Here is a 24,325-nt window from a genome sequence, read left to right on the forward strand (position 1 = left end):
TCAGCATAGGGGGCAGTGACAAGTGACTGGCGAAAAGGCCACAGCTGCGATCCTTCCTATCTTCGGGCCAAAACCATGACAGTGGCTCTTACCATAGAAGAGCCATTGCTATTTATTTATTTATATATTTATTTGTTTATGCCCCACTTTCCCCACAAATGGGCTCAGGGTGGCTTATACATAAAGTATACATTAAAACTATAAACTAACAGTACACGGCTACTATAAAACTACCATAAAAACCACGGGCACAGCCATAATACAAGGTCCAGGACGGTCGCAGGTGGGGTGTGGCGGTCAGGGAAGGGGACAATTCGCTGGCTCTCAGCCAAAGGACTGGCGGAACATCTCCATTTTGCAGGCCCTGCAGAACTGTAACGGGTCCCACAGGGTCCAGATCTCCAATAGGTGTGTGTTCTGCCAGGCCGGAGCCAGGGTAGAAAAGGCCCTGGCCCTGATCGAGGCCAGATTAATGTCCCTTGGGCCGGGGATCACCAAGAGTTGCATATCTGCAGAGTGCAAAGCCCTGTGGGAGCCAGAATGGGAGAGGCGGTCCTGCAGTATGCAGGTCCCAGTCTGTCAAGGGCTTCAAATGCTAAAACCAGCACCTTGAACTGGTTACAGTACTCGATTGGGAGCCAGTGCAACTGGTACAGCACAGGCTAGCTTTAAAAAAAATGGAGCTCTGGAATATTTCATTGCATGGCAGGAGAGTTCTGATGCACACCATGCAATTTTGGGGCAGTTTGGTAAAAGGTGGTTTATGTAGTATGCCATTTACACCCTTCCTCTACTGCTTCTGAGAAGAGTCTGGCCAAAGAGGAGCTTAAACAGTAGCACGGCAATATCTATCACTCTCCTGTCTTGCTAATAAGTGTTTCTCATCTGCTCCTTTGGCACAATAAGCAGCTCCTTGCTGGTAAGTATTCTTATTAATATTGATGGCTTTGCTTGAAGGCAGGCATTGCGGCTTTAGGGACCTGCATTACCCAGCAGTTGGTTGGAACTAAACGCAAAATAAGCTTTCCGATTCCGTTTGTGAGATCCGGTCTGTATCTGCTGATAAGAGATACCGAGTATGTTTTAGATAAGAGATACCAAGCATGCTTTAAATACTATTGATCCCACTTTATCAGGAAGGCTTAGAACACAGGTAAGTTTTAGGCAAACAATATGTGTAAATAAGCCTAGAGCAAACAGGTTAAAACATATCCTAGGCAATCGTGAGAATTGTCTACCAAAAATTCCTCTACGGTGCTAGGGCAGCCCTCCTCTTTTGTCCTGTAGTGGCACACAGAGATGAGCCCCAGAAAACCCTAGGCATAGTCAGGTTGGGAAAACGCAGTCCCTGCTGATGTGATGATAAGTGATAAATTGCCAGTACAGCTGTTGATTGACAAAGCAATTACAGCCGCTCCGATCTGGGAATTGAACTCTGAAAGCTCACAGCAGCACCTATAGCTGAGAGCGCTGCAAGCCTGCAAAAATGGTCACAATGGTAGGTGATGGTGGTTGCAGCCAAAAGTGGCCCCTCCCTTAAGGCAAGAGGAAATGTCTGCCTTAGGTGATTTTCAGGGCTATCCCGAGAAGAGTTACAGCCTTCTAAGCCCATTTACTTCAATGGACTCGAAGGGGCAACTCTGCCGGTCTCTTTTAGGACGTGGTGAAGTTAATAGTATTGATTTCTCAATGAATGCTAAGCCAACAATTTCCCGATTAGATTCTACCTTTATTTACTGTTATTTACATTCTGGTTTTCTCACTGAGGCTCAACAAATTACATGGTGTAAATCAATATGATCTTTAGCTGGGACATCCTATAGACAATGCAGTAGAGGTGAACAGCATAACCTTTGAAAACAATCAGAAATCTGATACAGAGCTAAAACAATGCTGAACAAGCATAAGGCATTGCATACTTACAGTAACAGACAGTACACAGTTAGCTGTATAGTCTACAGGCCCTATCCCTTTATCAAAACCTTTCTGTAGGAAAATAATGTATCAAATTTGTGACTCAGGCTCCAGAATCCAGCTCTGAAACTGCTGGAAGAATGTATTCATGGTGACTTCATGGGCTCCAAACTTGGATGCTACTCATACCTAGCTAGGGTTGCCAGCTCCAGGTTAGGAAATTCCTGGAGATTTTGGGGGTGGAGCATGGAGATGGCAGGGTTTGGGGAGGGGAGGGACCTTAGTGCGTATAATGCCATCAAGTCCACCCTCCAAAGCAGCCATTTTCTCCAGGTAATTGTTATGGCCTAGAGATCAGTTGTAATTCCAGGAGATCTCCAGCCACCACCTGGAGGCTGGCAACCATAGCCCTTTCTTCTTTTAAAAGTAGAGGAGTGGTGGCTAGGTTATGCAGCCTCACAAACACAGCCAATTTATTTCGGTTTTCTCCTGTATTGTTAAATGGATGGCAGTAAAACAAGACATTCTAAAGTGAAAGGCCTCCTTTTTCTGGGGCTGCGGAAAGGTGTGATAAAGCAAGGATTAAACCGCTTGCCTATACCAGGGTACTGTCCCTTTAAAAATCAAGGTATTCTTGCCGCATACTGTATGTAAATGAACACTTTTGTCAAGTTTTGATCTTTCCCCTCTAATTAGCGAGGAATGAATGTGCATGCAAATTGCAAAAGGCACAATTTATTCCTTCCATATGCTGGTTTTGGGCGCTGTGCTCAAATGTCCTTGAATTTATTTTCAGGGAGTTAAAGGAGGATGCTTTCTATTTGGCTTGGTTGTGGAGGAGGGGAAATGAAAGTGAGTCAGACAGAAGACAACAGGGGACGGCTACCTTGAACTTCCTTTGTAATGCTTCACAGAAAGATTGAAAAGCAGCCTTGATAGATGGAAAAATGCAGGTGGCCCCGTCCTTGGTAGATCAGGAGGAGGACAAGCACTGTCTTTAGGACAATTCATGGCTCAGCCCCATGTTATACCAATTAGCGTTTCATTTGTCCTGCATCTTGCAAATAGCACCTTTTAAAATACTAATGGTATGATCATGGAAGGAAATTTCTTTACCCCAAAACAAAACGGGTACTATTTGAGGACACTGGAAAAAAACTTAATGGAGGGATATGGAGTTGGAGTTAGTGATCCTAGGGTCAGCAACACGTGCAGGGCAGGAAGGGAAAGTGCAAAATGGAAGTTGGGCTCACTTTCTTGAGTTATCTCCCCTGCAAACATTCTAAAACTCTGGCATGGGTAGCCCAGACAAGCCTGATCTTGTCAGATTTTGGAAGCTAAACGGGGTTAGCCTTGGTTAGTAATTGGATAGGAGACCTCCAAAGAAGATCAGGGAGAGGGGGAGACGCATCTAACACGTTAAAATGATGCTCCCAAAAACAACTTTGCAGAGATGACAGCCAAAGGATAGTTTGGCATTCAAAACTGCTGGTGTGTTCAAATGCAAAACTCTAAGGCTATATCAGAGATATATCAGAAAAAGAAGAGGGGGTTGGATGCAATTACGGGTATGTGATTTGGTATAACCAAGTGGAAAATATACCTGAAAAATATCTTATCAATATTTTTCAGGTATCTTTGGGAATCTGAAATAAATCCAAGATTCTCAGGTATGCTGATAAAACCATTGCTGAATATATCTGGAATGATTCTGGAATCTTAGCTGGCTTGTCCCTTCCCCTTTGCAGGTTTCCAAGACAACAGGAGGAGGGAAGCAGCTCTCACTGGCAAATGGCTTCTTGCATTAGAGGGAGCTCTAAGAGTCTCTCTAAAAGAGACCCCTGGGCGCATGTTTGTCAAGTGTCGGGAGATGCAATGTTAGCAGGGAAGTGTAGTTTTAAAAGATAGAACCATTGGAGATCACTTTGGAGGGGATGTGTCAGAAGTCTTGTGTAGAGAGACTCTTAGTGTCTGGTCAATTATGGCAATTCTCTCATGGCACCAGTTTGCCTGATTGAATGCTGGGATTCTCTGGTTTGGTGTTGGTGCTGTTGGGCTTTTTTGGCCCTAGGTTCTGCCTCGCTTGTGAGAGTGACACTAGTTCTGTTGGGCTCAGTGTCCCTGGCTTCAGTTGGTTGAGTTGGGATTCTCTGGTTTGGCATAGGTTCTTCTCTTGGGCTTTGTTAGTTCTGTTTGCATTGGAGGGCTTTTGGCTAGTGTGTGTGCTCTTGTCTATTCAGTTAAGACTCTTTTTCATGCTTCTGTCTGCCCTGGAAAATGCATTGGCTAATGGTCCCCCTTGTAGTGGCTGGGGCACCTTCTCAGGGCCTGTGGAACTGGACCCCTTGAACCAATCAACTTGAAACTTGATGGGTCTTTAGTAGACACCCTGCAATTTTGGTGTCGTTTGCTTTAAAGTGTCCCCCAGCCTCTCCCATAGGAAATAATGGAGCTGAATATATTCAAATTCTGGAATAAAACCCAAATCCGAATACTAAATCAGTATATTTTGACCTGAATATCTGGAATACTGATATTTATGGCCTTCCCAATACCCGAAAAATACCATTTTTTTAGTGCACACTTCTAGATCCAGCCACTTTTCTGCTGATGAAAAAGGAAAGAGGAGTCCCCTCTGGCCTCCTAAAATGCTGTGCTGAGAATCATGAATAAAACCCATGTGTGACGGGGGTTGTAGTGTGGAGGAGAACTGGGTGAGATTTGCTAGAATTTACAGATGGAAAAACATGTAGGCCTTCTCAGAATCCCAATGGAAAAGACCAGTAGCAATTCTCTAAAGTGATAGTGTGAAAAGAAATAACAGGATAATCAAAGAGTAATTGGCAGTGCTGAAAGAAACTTGGTTCTGTCTCATTTTTAATGTGGCATGAGTAAAAATAACTACCCTGTCAATTATATAGTGATTGCCACTTCCCAGGAAGAGTCTGCTGAGTGCTAATTCCAAGCCAAGCTGGACATATCTTCAGACTAGTAATTCCCAAATGGCGTCCTAAGGCTACTACTGCATTGCAAGAGAATTGCCACTGTGATAGTGGAGGGGGGGGGATTATAGGTTCCTGCGAGCCTAAAGTACTCCCCACATAAAGAAGAGGCTACCTGCTGCATCTCAGCATGATTTAGGACCTTTCCTCCTCCAATCAGCTTGCAATGAGGGCCATTGTAAAAGCAAAGTGTGCCTTTCATTTTAGTTCAGAAGCAAATGCAAGACTTGGCTAATGAAAGTTAGGGGAACAATCTGTTGGATCCAGCCAGCTTTTTCACTCAATTTCCCCCAGTTCCCCTCCCTGCTGCAGCCACCTTGCCACCTGGCTTTTGTATCTGCAGGACCCACAATCCCCAGCACAAATTTTTTGGGACGGTCCTTCCTTTTTCACTACATACACAAAAAGGTTGAATCCAGCCCTGTACTGTAGACAAATTCACTCGCATTCCTCAGGACTGCTGTAACAGAAATCATCAGCTGAGGCTAGCATCAACGACAATCCTGTGGGGTAGCGGAGGCTGTGATAGAGCGACTGACCCACCATCACCTAGTGAGTTTCCAGGGCAGAATTTCTATTTGACCCTGGGCCTCCCTGATCATAGCCCCCCCACTCTAACCACTATACCACACAGTTAATTCTCTCCTGCATTTCTAAAATCTTTTTGAATGCTAGTTAACCCTAGTTAGCAATCTTTCTCTCTCTTTTACTCCAATCAATAGTGAAACGTCTCAGGTATTGTAGTGCAGTAATAAACTGGTTCAGTAAAATACAGAATGTTGTAAATGTGGTGTTTGTGTGTGCATGAGAGAGAAAGAGACAGAGAATTTGCACATTTACACTCTTGGACCTTTGTATGTCAATCACACAGATATATTCAGTGAGGTGTCTGCTTGACTTGCTGATGGAAAAATCCCCAAGTAGTCCTTTCTCCGTTTTGTGTGAATTGATGGAACAGCCTGTTGATATAATTCTGGGACTCTGAAGGTTGAGGGAAGGTCAACATAAAAGGTTGAAAAGAGCATATCTGAATGGGTTCCTTTTCTTTCTTCAGGTATATGCTTTTGTGCTTTCTATTTCCCTAGATGATGGTACGTTTCAGGGGCAGCCTTTTACAAAGTCAGTTTCCTTAAAAGAAGAGCTTACTAAAGATTTAGCCTGTTTTTGTACTATCTATTAATTTGCAGTACACATATATGAAATAAGCAGGGCTTTTTTCTGGGAAAAGAGGTGGTAGAACTCAGGACTGCACAATGACGTCACTTTGGGTCAGCTGGAACAAGGGTTTTTTTTAAATCGCCCTTGGCGAAAATGGTCACATGGCTGGTGGCCCCGCCCCCTGATCTCCAGACAGAGGGGAGTTTAGATTGCCCTCTGTGCCAGTGGCGTGGAGGGCAATCTAAACTCCCCTCTGTTTGGAGATCAGGGGGCGGGGCCACCAGCCATGTGACCATTTTCAAGAGGTGCCGGAACTCCGTTCCACTGCGTTCCAGCTGAAAAAAAGCCCTGGAATTAAATATGGGGAAATGGGAGGCGTACAGATCTAGGGCACTTTCACACTGATCCATCATCCCATTTTGAATCAGGTTTAGTCCTGAATGTTGTAAACGTGAGGTGGGATTGTTTCAAAGGGGGCACTTTCAGACTGTATGCATAGTGTGTTTGGCCTGGATTTTGAATTTCAGAGGTGCTGCGTTTTCCCACAATTTCCACCTTTTCTTTTTTTATTCTTCTATCTCAGTTGTGCACTACATTGATATATTGTTATATCAAAAAACTGCTTCCGTTTTTTTTAAAAAACAGCCCACATAGAAATGGGTGCGGGGAAACAAAACGGCTCATTCTGAAGTACTACGAACAGTTCAGATAGTATCTCTTGTGACTCAGAAATGCAACTACATAGCAAAGCCTGAAGATAAAGATTTCGCAAAAAACGGACCAAACTTTCATAAAAAATGGCACAATGCTTGCCCTTTAAGAGATCGGAAATGAAAAAATGAACCATTTGCAGTCATAACTGGCAATGGTCTAAAGAGCCTGCCTGTCTGAAATGCAAATTAAAATAAAATAAAATAAAATAAAGAAACCGAACAGAAATGGTTCTTTATGAGATAACAAAATGTTTTAAAGAGTCTGTCTGAAATTGATCCTAATCTTAATGCACTCACCGTTCTCCAAGGCTGCTTTTTGCCGACAAGATCAGAAAATACAGACACTATTTTCCTTTGACCAATCAGATTAAAAGATTGTCTATTTTTGTCTCTTTGGGGTATAAACCGTCTCCCAAGCAGAACCCTGATGGTAAATCCCACGCTGGCTGCCAAGGTTTGGCCTACATTCCTAAGAACATCAACTGACAATCAATGTCCACCAGGCAAGCACCTTTAGCTATTAAGATATACAAAGGCTATTAAGCTATTAAGATATACCTTCACTTCTAACAGTATAATAGCACGGCTGTGACAATACAAAGAGGCAGTGATGGCACATCTTGCCATCACTTGCCCTTTGTGCTAGAATGAGGCCACAAAATGTAAGATGGAAGCGGATCCTGTGTTCACACTGGTAGAGTTCAAAAGCCCACAGAATACTTAAAACATGGCCCTAGGGTCTCCTTACCCTCCTGGTGGGAAGGCAAGTATTCAATAAACACCTTCATGTCCCATGCCTGTGCGATGATGGGAGATGTTATGACGCAGGCACAGGAGCATGCATGTGTGGGCCAGTTTGGGCCTCCAACAGGCCCAACTCAGCCCGTTTGGGGCCCAAACTGGCACACTGTGAACAGCAGGTGTGCTATCGGGGCGAAACGATGATGTCACTCCTGGGAAGTGACGTTGTTGTGCTGTGCTAGAAGCGCACCCGGGAGGCCCGTTCCTGTGCCCTTCCTCCCTTCCAGCCAGGCGAATGGTGGTGGAGAGTGGAAGCGGGGGAATCTCCTGCTACCCCTGGGGGACTGGTTACCCTACATGGGCCTGGTTCATACACTCTCTGACCTTATGAGTACTTGAAGGCCTAGCTACATGAGACACATGCCAAGATCCCTGACCCAAGTGTTGGTCCATGTAACATAGGGGTACTCACCTTAGAAAGTGCTCCATTGCTCAATGTGGCTTGGGAGAGGGGCCTTTCCTCTCAGACCATTTTCCCTAGCAGAATCTTTTGCAGGGGGCCCTGTTGAGCTCTGGGTTTCCTCAGTCCCATCATCCCAGGACACATGGCGCCTGAGAAAGGGGCGAACAGGGCCCTGCCTGAGGACATTTCCACCAGGGAAAACATTGCAGGAGAGAAGGCAGAAGCCCCTCCGCCCATCCTCACAGAGCTCCCAAAGCCGCATCAAGCAACAGAGTGCTTTCAAAGACGAGTCCCCTAATGGTGCCCATGATTGTGGTCAGGGGTCTCCCCAACCCGACTTGCATCTCAGGTCTCAAGGAGCTAGGCCTTGAGGAGCAATATGGGGCCACAGGCAGACTTGAGGCCAATTCATGCGAACGCCAAGGCATTAGTTGGGTGAATCAGCAACTGTATGAGGGGCTACATATGTAGGCAAAGCTTTACAACCAATGGTGATTGCAGCGTCCCCAAGTGCAGATGCCACTTCATGCAGACGTGCCTCCATGGGAAGATAGCCTGTGTGTGGACCTTGCACACTCCCCAAAGACTCGCATGTAAAGCAGCCTTCAGCATTTAATCATTTTCTGATCTTTGGAAGATATTTCTGACATTTTATTTGGGCTGTTCCATTTGTTTTGTACAAATCATGCCATCTTTTTATTCTTTAGGCCCTTCAGATTTGCTTGGTCTTCACTCCCTCCATTCCCTATAGTTTGCTTTATGACATGAACCTCAAAGATGCTTTCCCTTCCCTAACTCAGCTACCCAGGATAATACGATTTTACAGGGCTGATGCTATATTAAATTGATGCCCTTGGCGAACTTGCACAGTTGAATTAGTTGCTTGCCCCTTTGAAACGGTTGCATTTGAAATACATTGGCAGCCGGCACGGCGCAGTACAGGTACAGTTTTTCTTCCACTATACTAAGAGAAAAAATTAAGACTATCACTGCATAACTTTGTAAATATACTAAAGGTAAGAGTAATTACTGTAATTTAGTTTTTTCCATTTTTTCGATGGTTTTTCTCTAACATCTCTAAATGCCAAAGAGAGCTCTTCCAATTGTCTTTTCAAAATAACAACCTACGGGAGACATTTAGACAATCTCTGCATTCACATAATCCTTCATATGCTTTATAAAGCATCTCACATTCTTTACACAATGCAATAAACAAATAAGATTGCTCTCTATTTTTTCCCTGCCTGGCTGTGTACAAGTGACTCATATGAACCTATTCAGAATCAGACGGGGTAAGAAAGGAACAGAAGCCTATAATTTAGAAACCATGAGAACGCTCTTGATCACAGTCTGGGGAGAAAGGAAATAGGAAGCAGTAGGTGGAAGGAACGGTGGGTAGCGCTTCTTGCCAGCTGTGCACTGGAATGAAATGTCTCCAGTCCCACACAAGGCTTGAACATTGAGGAACAACCAAGCCCTAAATGGGAAAGGTACAGCTCTTTGCCTAATAGAGATCCTGAACCATCACAAACTTCTAATACAAGTAATGGACCTTGGCACCCAAGTTGTCTAGATTAGAAGCTTATAGCTACATAGTGGAATTCCATCACATGTGGTTGCCAGTGTGTGGCAGTGAAGGAGCCAAAGCTGAAGATCATACACCAAACACCTGTTACTAATGTCATGGCAGGCGTCACTTCATAGTGGTAGGGCTGCAGAGAACAATCACAGCCCTTCAAACCCTGATACTCTCTGCCTCCCCGCACCACTCGGAACTATCCCAAATTTCACATGAAAACAAATCACACGACTTAATAAATATTCTTGATGGAATCAATCTACATTTCTGTAGCACTCTTTGGTTCTTAAAAATGGATGTTAGTACCCTTGGACTTCTACAAGATGTGGGTCATGTATGCCAGCAATATTGTGTTATGCATTTTGTGCTGATCATAACTGTTTGCTAACATTGTATTCTGTGTAAATCATCTGAGAGTGTGTAAACTGCTGATGCACTGAGCCAGTGGGGCTGTTTGTTATCTCTTGAAAGTATTTACTTTCACTTCTGTAGCAAGTGTCCTTGGAAGCAAGCTGCGGGCAGCGAGCAATGTATCTTTTCTCAGAGACTGTGATGATTTCATTCTGTCTTGCCTAAACTAATCAGTTCCCATGTAACCCTTTGGGAGTTTTGCACCAGAATGTCGATGGACCCAAAGGGCAGGAAGTTTCCCTATAATAAGTAGTGTCCATTTTTGAATAGTCAGTCCTGCCAATTGCTACCTTTGTGTGAACACCTTGAACTGTATGGATCTCTAACAAACTTGCTTCAACTGGAACACTTGTGTGTTAACTGTAGAGAACTTGAAAAGACCTAACTACCAGGGACTGACAATATGTATCTTAACTAAATTTCTACCTTGAAGACTGTCTGTGTCAACTTGATCTATTTCATTTGATGGTAATCTCAGAATATAGCTGAAATGCCCAAGTGATCCTACCCTTTGTTACCTTGAAAAGGGAAAATTGACAGATTGACGCTAGAAAGATCTGGAAATAACTATGCAATCTTAAACAGTGTTAAAACCTTCTCAGCCCATTTAAGTAAATGAGCATAGAATGTTGTAACTGTGCTTAAGATGGCACTGTAAATTACTCTGTGGCCCAATAATGAGGTACTCTACCTGGTTAAATTACTCAGGTCTACCTTGTTCTTTTGACAGAACCACTAAATTGATAATTCCTTGAGCAACCAAGTCCTAAATGGGAAGGAAACAGTTCTTTGTACAACCCATTCAACAGCACAGTTAAATTGTCAAGTTTAGCCCCCAACAGACAGTTGAGGCTTAGTCACACTTAGTCACAACAAAACAGCAGATTCAACATAATTAACCAGCTACTGCAGATTCACTTAAACATATTCAGAGCTATAACTTATATTTCAATCAAACTTTGAAACAGAAGTTGTTCCATCCCGAGCATGTTTTGTGCCATTTAGCGTCCCTCTACACGAGACATTTGACACATGAAGAACCTGTGTCGGGAGATGCAATGGCAGCCGGGAAGGGTAGTTTAAAAAGGCAGAGCCTTTGCAGGGCAAAGGCTTTGCTATACACTGGAGTCAAGTGAAGGGGCTGTGAAATGCCAGAAGGGAAACTTCAGCCCATTATAACATCTCCAAGCCCGGCTCTGGAAGGCAGCTCCAGCCCATTTCCATTCCTCACTGCCCTCTGTTTGTGATCCCACACAGTTTTAGACAGGAGAGGTGAAACTGACAGAGCCTTTGGGGAGGTGAAGATGAAATTAACAAACATTCTGAGGTGCAATCTCCGCTGGCTCTTTCTTTTAAAACTACGCTTCCTGGCTAACATTAAGTCTCCCTATACTTGATGAACATGCACCGAAGCATCTCATGTGGAGAGTCTCAGAAGATAAAGAAGCACTTCTATATTTGACACACTTTGATTGAAACAAGCCAACATGGGTTGAGCTCCACCTCTGTGGTTGCTGCCATTGTGAGAAGCAGAAATGATCAATTCTAAATGTCAGATGGTTGGATCTAAAAACCCTTTCTGCCAGTGAAAAAGGAATGTCCTCTTTGACCATCCAAAAAGCTGTGCTAAGAATCATGGGACCTGCATGTTAGAAAAGACATGTGGGATGGAGGTGCAGTAGAGAGGAAAATTGAGTGATACTGAATGAAAAAGCTGGTTGGATCCAACCTGGAGTCTGAAAGGATCAAAATAACATTTAAGTCAGCTTCCTGCTATGAGGTAGACTCAACACACAGCCCCTCACAAGGTGACATAACCAGAATTCAGGTTCAGTGCATTATTTATGGACAGTATGAATGAAAATCTAATTTGTGGTGGACTCTGTGACAAACATGGGAAATGCACAGTAGCAGTGACTGCAGTGACCTTGAGAATGGAGTCAGAAGAGAAACTGATGAAAATTGTGGCTTTTAATTAAAATGATACCGCTACTTATCTAGGGTTAATTTGATTCTTTAACGCTACCATTTCTGAACTCTCCTCTTTCCCTGAACCAAAGCAATATTGAGTAATTCAAGAGCATTCACTTTAGAACAGGAAGCTGTAACGGACACAAGAACATTTTGCTTGTTAGTTCTATTTTTGTGAGTATCTTAGCCAGGGCTTTTTTTCAGCAGGAATGCAGTGGAACGGAGTTCCAGAACCTCTTGAAAATGGTCACATGGCTGGTGGCCCCGCCCCCTGATCTCCAGACAGAAGGAAGTTTAGATTGCCCTCCGCGCCACTCAGCGGCACGGAGGGCAATCTAAACTCCCCTCTGTCTGGAGATCAGGGGGCGGGGCCACCAGCCATGTGACCATTTTCTCCTAGGGCAACCCACTGAGTTCCACTACCTCTTTTCCCAGAAAAAAAGCCCTGATCTTAGCTAATCAAAACGGCATTTCACTGATAGGGCAGGTGATAAACCACAAGGATTTGACTGCTAGACAGCTCTGAAGTACTTGGCCAAGTTATCTCTGAGGAGGAAAACAAGGATGAAACCGATCCATACATAACGGCTCATCTCAGAAGAAGTTCCTTTCCCTCCTCCATGTTGACGCTTCCAATACACAGCTGTTAGGAGACCTTTGCAGTCCATCTCAAAAATCTACATAAGATCCTCAAAAATGTAAAGTGCAAAACTCACATGATCCCGAGGAAACAATTCATTGGTTTTGACCTTCTGGAGGGAACAACTTGCACACTTCTCCTGCCTTTCTGATTGGACAAAGAATACCCACACTCTTCCCCAGTCAAACCCTTCATCCTAAAACACTGAATGACTGTCCTACCTACAGGGAAGACTGGTAAACCTTGTATATTGGGATTGTTCTAGAAACAGTACTTTTATTTTCTAAGTTCTGTATTTCCCTCTCCCAGTTCCCCTCCCTTTGCTCTCTATTTGTGCTTAGAACAAAACTTTTCAAAATAAGATTATAGTCCAGAGATGCTTATTTTTGGGTTAAATCTCTTCCACAACTCTTCAGCCTTAGAAGGGCAGAGTAGTTGCTGGGTTCTTCCTGCTGGGCAGATATGAAACTCTGGGGTGGATCCTACCTTGATCCAACCACTCTGTTGAGCAAAGTTTATTCATTTATTCATATGTTTATTTGTACTCCACCTTACATTTTGGCTTAAGTTTGAAATTTTTCTCCAGTCTAAGGAGGCCTTCCCTAATTAAACAGAGAAAGGAAGAAGAGCCACTTAAACTGGAGGAAGAGCCACTTAAATTGGAGGGTGGCTACTAAAGAAGATGGTAGATCCACCCCATTCTCTGTCACCCACACACTCAGGACTAGAGATGGGCACGAACTGGGAAAAAAACCAAACCATGTGGTTCGCGGTTCATCAAATTTCATGAACCATGAACTTCCATGAACCTGCCCCTGGTTCGTAAACCAGTTCATTTGGTTTGTGAAAATGTCACATTCAGGTCAGAAAATAATCACTTCCAGGTCAGCAGAAGTTCACTTCCGGGTCAGCAGAAGGTCTGCAGGAAGTCCATCCCCTGTTGCCTAGAAAACTGATTGATTGGCACCAGGCTGTCTGCACTGACGAACCAAAAAATGAACCAAACAAACCAGCCTAAAGTTCGTGGTGGTTCATCAGAAATGGGATCTGACGAACCACTCATTCACGAACCATGAATTGGCCTGGTTCGTGCTTAATTTTGGTTTATAATTCGGTTCGTGCCCATCTCTATTCAGGACTGTTCTGGGAAAGTTGATCAGGTTCACAGACCTTACCCAGATGGTGACAGTTCCACCCAAGAGTAAAAAATCCAAAGGGACCACACATCTTGCATACGGCAACAGCAGCCTCATTAAATGCACATAACCCACAGCGGGTCCCACGTTCCTTTTCTGGAATAACTCCACGATTTCTGATTTTTCAGTATGAGTCAAGGCACAGAAACATTTAGACTGATGCAAGGAAAAATTCATGCATAAAAGAAGCAAGATGCCACCTCTTCACTACCTCTTCCTTTCTTTCTCAGGTTGACAGTTAATTATACAAAAGTCAATCACTTTCCTAGTAAGGAGCTCCACTTCTTTCTCATCAGATCAAACATGCATAGCAGATCAAACTTGCATAGCAAGTAGCAGCACGCTATACTTTCAAGACCTTGATACTAAGATATGTGCAGGCAACATTCATTATAAAAGCTATTGAGACCGCAAACGTTTTTTATCACATATTATATCAATGGCTGTGTACTCTAGTGTCTGTGTGTATGTACGTAAGTTTGTGTATATGTTTATATATACAGAGAGAGAGAGAGTGAGGGGGGAAAGGAGGAGAGGCATCATAGTATAACCCAATCTCATCAGATCCCGGAAGTTTAGCTGGATCGATGCTGGGATGGGAGACCACCAAGGAAGACTGTGAAGAGGAAGGCACTGGAAAACCAGCTCTGCTTCTCACTTGCCTTGATAGCCCCTTGTGCTGGGGTTGCCATAAGTCCATTGCAACTTGATGACACACACACAGAATGAGAATTCTATGGTAGAATAGAATACGATATCTGTATAAATCATCCATATTTGCCAGATATGAACATGTGTACTTGATTTGCAGTGTGCAATGCCAAAGAAGCTTCTGTAGTCCTGGGGCTGAGGATGGAGCCTTTTCCAATAATGCCTGTTGGTAACACATGGTGTGGAGGGCCTCGTTCATGGCTGGATTGCTGCTATCCATTTCTCTTGGTTCCTCTCTTTCGTCCTCCATCAATAAGGTAACAAATAATGCATACAAACACACCTCCTTCTCATCCCTTATTTAGACATATTCCCAGGATCCTGGACCTCCTTTCTCCTCCTTACCTCCCATGACACATCTATTATCACTTTTGTCCCCCTCTTCTTTTTGAAGTGTGCAATGAACTTGCATGTGTGTGTTTTAACTCATGCCTCTTGCACTCTAACTGGAGCCAGAATCTTCCCTCAGATCAAATTCCTGGGTGTTCCTATTGGCCTTACTCCCGTGCTTTGTTATAGAAGCTCTCTGTTGACACACTATAGGCTCCCTGGTGCTTTGTGTGGGTGTGCTAGCTAGGGGGCCTGTGAAGTGCACTTCTGATGGGCTCCAAAGCACCGTGGTTTGTTTAGGTAGGGTGGTTTCCGGGTGCCCTTTTCTCCTGGATTACTTTCTGGGTTATTTTGCTGCTTGGATGATTGGATTCCTGCCTTGTCAACTGGACTTCTGCTTGGAACCTACTTGGATAAGTGGCTGTCAGCCCCTGCTTTAGCTGTACCTCTTTGACCCGTTGCCTCCCCCTTCTTAAACAGAGTGCACACTGTATCTGGGAGCTTGGAATATTTAATACTAAATGTGGGTGTTCTAGTGCTGTGTATTGGTGTACATTTGCTGTATTGTGATTGTTTGAACTGACTTCCTCTTTAGGCCAACTCGTAGTAGTATTCTCTTCAGGGCTTTTTTTCAGCTGGAACGCAGTGGAACAGCATTCCAGCACCTCTTGAAAATGGTCACATGGCCGGGAGCCCCACCCCCTGATTTCCAGACAGAGGGGAGTTTAGATTGCTCTCCGTGCCATGGTGCAGAGGGCAATCTAGACGCCCCTCTGTCTGGAAATCAGGGGGTGGGGCTCCCGGCCATGTGACCATTTTCGCTGAGGGCGATTTAAACTTTAAAAAACTCCCCCCTTGTTCTAGCTGACCCAAAGTGACAGCATTGTGCGGTTCTGAGTTCCACCACTGAGTTCCACCACCTCTTTTCCCAGAAAAAAGGCCTGATTCTCTTTAATAAACTTTTTTCTGCCTGGATTCTCAGTACTCTTTCCAAGCTCATGGAGAAGCTTCACCACTTGGGGCAGCGAATCCCTTTACAACATTTGTGAGTCTCTACCCAAACTGGGGATGCTCCTCTAACCAGGTGTAGAACCAAAGGCAAAAGCTCTTTCAGTAGAGGAATGAGAGACAGCTGAAGAACGAGATTCTTCCTTATGCTTGGGCTATCCTTACATCAGTTTGAGCTCAACTGGAAAATGAGGCATGTTCACACCAATGTGTACAAGATACATATTTCTCCCTGACTACATACTGTAACATGAGGGCCATATTCTGCGGTGGCCCCTATCCTGTGGAATGACCTGCCTGAGGAAGTCAGAAGAGCCCCCACTCTCCTGGCTTTTCGTAAACGATGAAAAACCGAGCTATTCAAAAAGGCTTTTTACTCAGATGGGAGGGCTGTATTGTAGGGATGGGGGCTGCTTCCACACACATTGGATAATGCACTTTCAGTGCTATTTAGTGATAATTTGAAACTGGTTTTTCATGTGTGGAACACAAAATCCACTTCTAAAGGATAACTAAAGTGCATTGAAAGTGCATTATTCAACATGTGTGGAAACGGCCGGGGTCTCAGATGCTTCACTAATGAGTTAGGGACCATAGACTTCATCACTATATTGCCTTACATATTATCTGTTGCTTTAAATATGTACTCCTATGTAGCACCTGTGCTCCATGCTGTCTAATGTTAGTCCTAGAACTGATTATGTTCTGCTTCAGTTTTTTTTGTACTCTGAATTGGATTCTTGCTAATACTGTGTCTTTTAAAATTATCTGTTTATCCTATGGCATGGTTTATGGAAATGTCCTTGATATTGTATTAAAATGTACTTGATACTGATTGTACTAATCTCATACTGTGTAATCCACCTTAGGTCTCAGTGAGAAAGGCAGACTATAAATGACATGAAATAAATAAATAAATAAATAAATAAATAAATAAATAAATAGCAAATTCCCAACCCTGGAAGGCAGTCATCGTTGTTCTGCATTAGGATCAGGCCTTTTAGAAGCTTCTGAGCAGGGTCCATTTTGCATTGGCCCCGGAGTTCAGATTGTCCAGGTTCCAGGGGAAATGGATCTAACAGAGAGTGGACTCCTCAAGGGCCAAACTTTTAAAAATTCTGACTTGGGAAATAACCCTGATTTTCATAATAGTGCCTGTCCTGAAGCCTAAAGTCACACAGTCCTAAGGGTAGATTCCAACAATTAATTGAATTAATCCCATCGCAAAACTCATATAAAACTATTGCTATCCAGTACTTAGAAAAAATTTCAGCAGATTTACCACCTTCCTTTCCCCCCAATTAATTGATTACAGTTAACAGACATGAATTATTCCAGGTTGTTAGGACAGCCCATCTTTAGTATTTCCTTTTTTAAAAACCCCAATTTCCGTACCAAAGCAGGCTGAAAAATGAACACGTGTCCTTAATTCAATCATGGATTAAAAGCAGAATCACCCTCATTTACAAGAGTTTTAATCAGTAATCCACTTATTAAAGCTCAAAGCCCTAAACAAAGAAAGAATGATCTAAAATAGGTTCTCACCTATTACTTTTCCTAGGAAGAGGGACTTCAGTGAACTGAACTGAAGGTCTGACGTTCCCGGCAGGCTGTGGGTCGTCGGAGGGTAGTGGTCCAGCTGGAGAAACACAAAATGGAGAAAGTCAGCCTTTTAGACGGGCATGCCCTTGCAATATTATTCAACAAGGTCTTCCTTGAGGAGATTACACAACCACACAGATCTGTCTGCTTCCAAATGCTCTTTGATTTTTAATGACCACCAGCTAGCTTCCTGGACAACCAAGGTCAAGCAACTGTTCTGAAAAACAGACTTCGGAACAAGTTGGCACGATCAGTCTCCCATCCCCCCTAATCCACATCCTATTGCTTATTGAAAACCAGGGCTTTTTTCAGCTGGAACGCAGTGGAACGGAGTTCCGGCATCTCTTCAAAATGGTCACATGGCCGGTGGCCCCAGGCACAGAGGACAATCTAAACTCCCCTCTGTCTGGAGATCAGGGGGCGGGGCCACCAGCCATGTGACCATTTTCACCAAGGGCAATTTAAACTTTAAAAAACTCCCCCCCTTGTTCCTGCTGACCCAAAGTGACGTCATTGTGCGGTCTTGAGTTCCACTGCTGAGTACCACCACCTCTTTTCCCAGAAAAAAAGCCCTGTTGAAAACTATAGTTTTATTACTAGACTTGAGGATCCTGGGCACGATTAACTGAAACGATGAGTTTAGAAGCAAAGGCCATTTAATTTTAACCTCCCCTCCATTGATCTACTTGAGTAGAACTGAACGTAAATGAAGCACATTCAAATGGGATACCATGAAATTGAATGGTGAATAGCCAGATTTTGTCATCCATGAAAAAAAACAAATCGTGAGGTTCATGCTTTGGATTTTGGAGCTTCATCAAGGAAAGCTCAAGGCTTGCATTTAGGGTTGCCAACCTCCAGGTGGGGGCCTGGAGCTATTCCAGAATTACAACTTTGAGAAGCAGATTGCTAAATGCATCAAGATAAACAATTAATATTTCTTTAAATATATCCAGAGCAGGAACCTAGAGAAGCAGTTGGGCCTTTGGATGACCAAGGAATAAAAGGACTGCTTAAAAATGATGGGAGATGGCAGAGAAGCTCAATGAATTCTTTGCATCTATGTTCATGTGGAAAGTGTAGGGTATGTACCCACACCATAGCCACAATTTTCAGGAATGGTGTCTGAAGAACTCAGTCAAATTGAGGTGATAAGAGATGACATCTTAGACCTATTGTGTGTGTTATGTGTCATCAAGTCGCCTTCGATCTATGGTGACCCTATGAAGGAAAGACCTTCAAAACATCCTGTCATTAACACACTTGCTCATATCCTGCAAACTGGAGGATGTGGCTTCTTTTATTGAGTCCAGCAATCTTGTTTTAGGTCTTCCTCTTTTCCTATTGTCTTCCACTTTTCCTAGACCTATTGTGGAAACTAAAAATCTGTAAGTCTCCAGGTCGTGGTGGCATATACCCAAGAATTCTTAGATGACGACGACAACAACAACAACAACAACAATAACAACAACAACATTCAATTTATATACTGCCCTTCAGGACAACTGAACACCCACTCAGAGTGGTTTACAAAGTGTGTTATTATTATCCTCACAACAATCACCCTGTGAGGTGGGTGGGGCTGAGAGAGCTCTGGGAGAGCTGTGACTGACCCAAGGTCACTCAGCTGGCTTCAAGTGGAGGAGTGGGGAAGCAAACTGGTTCTCCAGATTAGAGTCCCGCGCTCTTAACCACTACACCAAACTGGCTTCAAATGTAAGATTGTTGATCTATGAACTCACATATATGTATTATCAGCCACTCTACCAGAAGACTGAAGAATAGTAAATGTTACACCAATTTTTAAAAAGGGCTTTAGAGGAGAACCAGGAAATTATAGGCTTGTTAGCCTAACATCTGTTCCCGTCAAATTAATAGAAACTGAAATAAAAGATAGAATTACTAGGTACACAGAATAACAAAGCTTGCTGAGGGGAAACCAGTATGGCTTCTGTAAAGACAAGTCCTGCCTCCCCAAACTTTTGGAGTTATTTGAGAAAGTGAACAAGTATGTAGATAAGGGTGACCTGGCAGACATTATTTACTTGGACTTTCAAAAGGCCTTTGACAAGGTTCTTCACCCAAGACTCCTGGGTAAGCTTAAAAAGTCATTGGAGAAGAGGATGAGTCCCCTTAAGAATTAAATATTAGTTAAATGACAGGAAGCAAAGAGTAGGAATAAATAAATGAACAGTTCTTGTAATGGAGAGAAGTAAGCAGTGGGGTCCCACAAAGATAGGTATTGGAACCGGTGCTATTTAATTTGTTCATAAATATTCTGGAATTGGGGGTGAACAGTGTAGTGGCAAAGTTTGTAGATCATGAAATTATTCGGGATGGTGAAAACCAAAGCTAACTGTGAAAGGCTCCAGGACGATCTCCACAAATTAGTGAGTGGGCAACTGTGTGGCACGTACAATTCAATGCAGGGAAGTGTAAGGTGATGCGCATTGGAACAAAAAATCCCAAGTTCAAGTATATGCTAATGGGGTTTGAACTTGCTGAGACGTAAAGAGACCTTGGGGTCATATTGGATAGTTCAATGAAAGTGCCAACCTAGTGTGTCACGTATACAAGTGAGAGTATCATGGAATCAGAACAGCAAAAAAGAACAACTAACCGTGAAAACTAACTAGAATATCAATCAAGAGTTGCCTGAAATAATCCAATTCAACTCTTTAACTGGCCAGTTGTGAATGGTTAGTTGTTTTCTTTCTTTCTTTCTTTCTTTCTTTCTTTCTTTCTTTCTTTCTTTCTTTCTTTCTTTCTTTCTTTCTTCCTTCCTTCCTTCCTTCCTTCCTTCCTTCCTTCCTTCCTTCCTTCCTTCCTTCCTTCCTTCCTTCCTTCCTTCCTTTTGCTAACAACAGTGTGTCACAGCAGTGAAAAAGGCAAACTCTGTGCTAGGGATTATTTTGCCCCTCTCCCATAATGTTAGAACTTGAGGGCATCCAATGAAGTTGATGGACAGTAGATTCAGGATGGACAAAAGGAAATACTTCTTTACACAATGAGTGATTAAGATGTGGAATTCACTGCCAGAGGATGTAGTGATGGCTACAGCTTTAAAAGGAGATTCGACAGTCATGGAAGACAGGTCTATCAGTGGCTACTAGCCATGGCGACTAAAGGGAGCCTCCACATTCAGAGGCAGCCAACCTCTGAATATCAACGCCAAGATGCAACTTCAGGGCAAGGCCTCATCCTCTATGCCCTGTTTATGACCCTCCATAGCAACCGGTTGGCCGCAGTACGAGACAGCATGCTGGACTAGGTGGACCACTGGTCTGATCCAGCAGTGGTCTCCTTAAGTTCTTACAACTGGTTTCCAGACTAGAGAGTTGTTCCTTGGAGAAAATGGCTGCTCTGGAGGGTCGCATTATTCCCTGTTGAGGTCCCTCCCCTCTGGAAATTACCCTCCATCCCCAAATCGCCAGGAATCTCACACTCCAGTCTGTACTGCAGTCGGAGTACCCCAACATGAACTTTTGACCTCAAAATCCAAAAAGATTCAAAACTTGCTTTGATTGTGTCCATATTTCAGAGTGCCGTGAAACTTGCTGCATCGTGATTCCCTCCCCCAGCATGAATTTCTTCAGAGTGATCCTTGAATGTGACACATGAAAACACTAATCAAAAAGGGATTAATCTCTTAATAGGCTCAGTTTGAGAACAGGTCACAGGCATGGTAACTCTGAAGTATCTTTCTTAGGGGAGCAAATGCGGAGATCTAGAGAAAAGGGAATAGGTTTCAAGAATGTGTTTTTGCACTCCTTGGCCCAGTTCCTTATTCATTTTCCTGAATAAGTAGCATCAGGGCTTTTTTTCTGGGAAAAGAGGTGGTGGAACTCAATGGGTTGCCAGCCCAGGAAGTAACTCCTGGTGGGAGGTGGCGCCCCTGGTACCACACGCGCACGTGCAAAGTGCGCGCACACTTCCGGGACCACGCAATGATGTCACTTTGGGTCAGGTGGAACAAGGGAAGGAGTTTTTTAAAATTTAAATCACCCTCAGCGAAAATGGTCACATGGCTGGGTGGCCCCACCCCCTGATCTCCAGACAGAGGGGAGTTTAGATTGCCCTCCACGCTGTGCGTGGAGGGCGATCTAAACTCCCCTCTGTCTGGAGATCAGGAGGTGGAGCCACCAGCCATGTGACCATTTTCAAGAGCTGCCGGAACTCCATTCCACCGCGTTCCTGCTGAAAAAAAGCCCTGAGTAGCATTGAGCTCTATTGAGCAAACAAAGAAGATTAAGTTCCCTGCTCCGGAAGCTTATATTCCCAACTCTAAGGCTACATCCACACCACAATGATTTTTGGTGTTGCTTTCATAGTCGCTATGAACGCAGAAACAACAGAATGGCTGCATGAGTGGATGAATTCCTGCCCTGCCCAGGCAAACTTTCTTTTCCTTTCCAGGCAACCTGAACAAAACTTGCCTAAACCCCAATCTCTGCATTAGCCCCTCACAGCCATCATTTCCCTCACAACACCACTAGAGGGCTCTTTAAGTGCCCCCCCCCCCAAGCGAAAGCAGTTTTTGTTGAGATTGCTTGGGAAGCCCTCCAGTGGAGTGGAAGGGAAAACGCTGGCTGTAAGGGGCCGACAGAAGGAAAATGTCACCAACGTGGGTCGGATCTTTGAAAATGCCACCTTCTCATCCAGATGGCGTGCACACATGCCTGGACCGTGTTCTTTTGAAAAAGACCGTAGCAAAGCAGGCTTGGGAAAGATCGAAGCAAAGCAGGGGAAAACTTGGAAAGTGGAGGATTTGAGGATGACATCATGTGGATGCTAACACACAAAAAAAGCACTCCAGTTCAGATGCACAAGCCAAGCAAAACGTCTTCATGGAAGCAGCCTAGGAATCTGATCAGGAAAGTATGTTACCTTTTCCTGTTACACCCTGCTAATTAGGGCATTTCTAGATATGACCCCATGATAATTCTAGGCCCTTATTACACAGAGATGTTAGCTGATCCAGTCCAAACAGGCAATTCAAGTAGATGCACAGGGAAATGTTGTTTATCTGTCTCCCAATATGACACTATAGAACAGAGAATGTAATAATTTATCCAGAGAGAGGGTTATGCAACTGATAAGAACTGAACCCAGATTTCCTGCCAAGCGAACAGCTGCCTAAGGGGCATGAGGGGTTCCCAGCCTTTCAAGATCATACAAAGAGAAGGACTGTGTTTCTGTTTCAGTTCTTTAGGCAATAAACTCTCTGAAACTCAGTACTAGGAGGCAACTTCAGGGGAAGGCCTTGACAGGCACTCTAGGATGCAAGACTAGACGGACTACTGGTCCAATCAAGCAGGGGTGTTCTTTCAAAAAAAGGCCATGTGATTTTCAGTGTGCTCCTATGTAGAGTTATGCCCTTCATGGAAATCAATGGCCTTAGAAGCCTATTGTGGCTTTGCAAAGGAGTCCACTGCCTGAGAGCTGTTATGCTTTATGGTGAATACAGCACTAGGGGGATTATAGGCAAAATGAAAACCGGTAGTAAAAAAAATCTTGCACGAATACTATGGTGATCAAACGACTATTCAGCAAGCTTATCAGTGCTATAATCAGGGCTTTTTTTCTGGGAAAAGAGGTGGTGGAACTCAGTGGGTTGTCCTCCGCAAAAATGGTCACATGGCCGGTGGCCCCGCCCCCTGATCTCCAGACAGAGGGGAGTTTAGATTGCCCTCTGCGCCGCTCCAGTGGTGCGTAGGGCCATCTAAACTCCCCTCTGTCTGGAGATCAGGGGGCGGGTCCACCAGCCATGTGACCATTTTCAAGAGGTTCCGGAACTCCGTTCCACTGCATTCCAGCTGAAAAAAAGCCCTGGCTATAATTGATCTCCTGACATCTCTTATTATACCAAAAGAGAGAAATGGAAGAGACAGGTGTTTTATCCTATCACAGCTCCTATATACAAGCAACACCCGAGGGGAATGTTTTAACTGGAATAAACCTGGGATAAATCAGAAAAGCTGTAACTCCAAATTAGTAAGAATACTGCGTGGTGTACTCTAAGAATATATGTTCTGGGCGTGGAGTTTATGGCAGCAAATAGAAGCAGGCTTCATCAGTCACTTGGATGTATGTTGCTGTTTTGCACTACTTGTAGCAAATGGGAAACTTTGGCATCGACATTTTTGCATGTATCCTAGAACCAACAATGAACATATTCTCAAACCATCGATGATTGATCTGTCTGTCTGTCTGTCTGTCTGTCTACCTGTATCATAAATCCTCAGACATGTGTCAAAAACTCAGTGGAAGGTAACACTGTCCTTATCAGAATTTTTAAAAATTGGTGGATATGTAAAGTGCCATCAAGTCACAGCTGATTTATGGCAGTCCCCCATAGTGTTCTCATGGCAAGAACTGGACAGAGGTGGTTTGCTGCCAGCCTCTGTCTGCCACAGCCTGCCTCTGCACGGAGACCCTGGACCTTCTTGTTGGTCTTCTATCCAAGTATTAACTAGGGCTGACCCAGCCTAGCCTCCGAGATCTGACAAGATCATATTAGCCTGGGCTATCCAGGTCACGGCATTTTCTTCATATAGTCAACCCTATTTGGAAAGATGGAGTACCTCCCAGTGATTCATTTGGTAGAGGGGACGGGTTCATAATCCACAAGTGGTTTTAATTACTTTCTGAGTTTGGTTATTAAAAAGACAAACCTCGTGGGTACTGAAGGCAGGAGATATGTAGGTTACTAGAGGGTAAAACAAGCCACAAGTCTTCCTAAAAGTTATGATATACTGCCATCTTGTGGCTATAAGGAAGTAGGCCACTAGAAGAGGAAGTAGCCATTCTCCGCACAAATGCTGGCATAGCTCACTCTAATAAAACAGCAGTCAAAACAATAAAAATATACCGGGGGAGTGTGTTG

At 43.8% G+C, this 24,325-nt stretch overlaps 1 protein-coding gene across 1 annotated transcript in view; it reads right to left on the bottom strand.

Annotated features, from left to right (window-relative positions):
- Positions 1 to 24,325, bottom strand: part of CNTNAP2 (contactin associated protein 2) — a 1,091,545-nt gene that overhangs the window by 55,984 nt on the left and 1,011,236 nt on the right. The window contains exon 21 of the mRNA XM_054990911.1: positions 17,383 to 17,476. Coding sequence (XP_054846886.1) covers positions 17,383 to 17,476 — 94 coding nt within the window. The remainder of the gene's footprint in view (positions 1 to 17,382; positions 17,477 to 24,325) is intronic.

The sequence above is a fragment of the Eublepharis macularius genome, chromosome 11 (genome assembly GCF_028583425.1).
Source record: "Eublepharis macularius isolate TG4126 chromosome 11, MPM_Emac_v1.0, whole genome shotgun sequence".
NCBI classification, from domain to species: domain Eukaryota; kingdom Metazoa; phylum Chordata; class Lepidosauria; order Squamata; family Eublepharidae; genus Eublepharis; species Eublepharis macularius.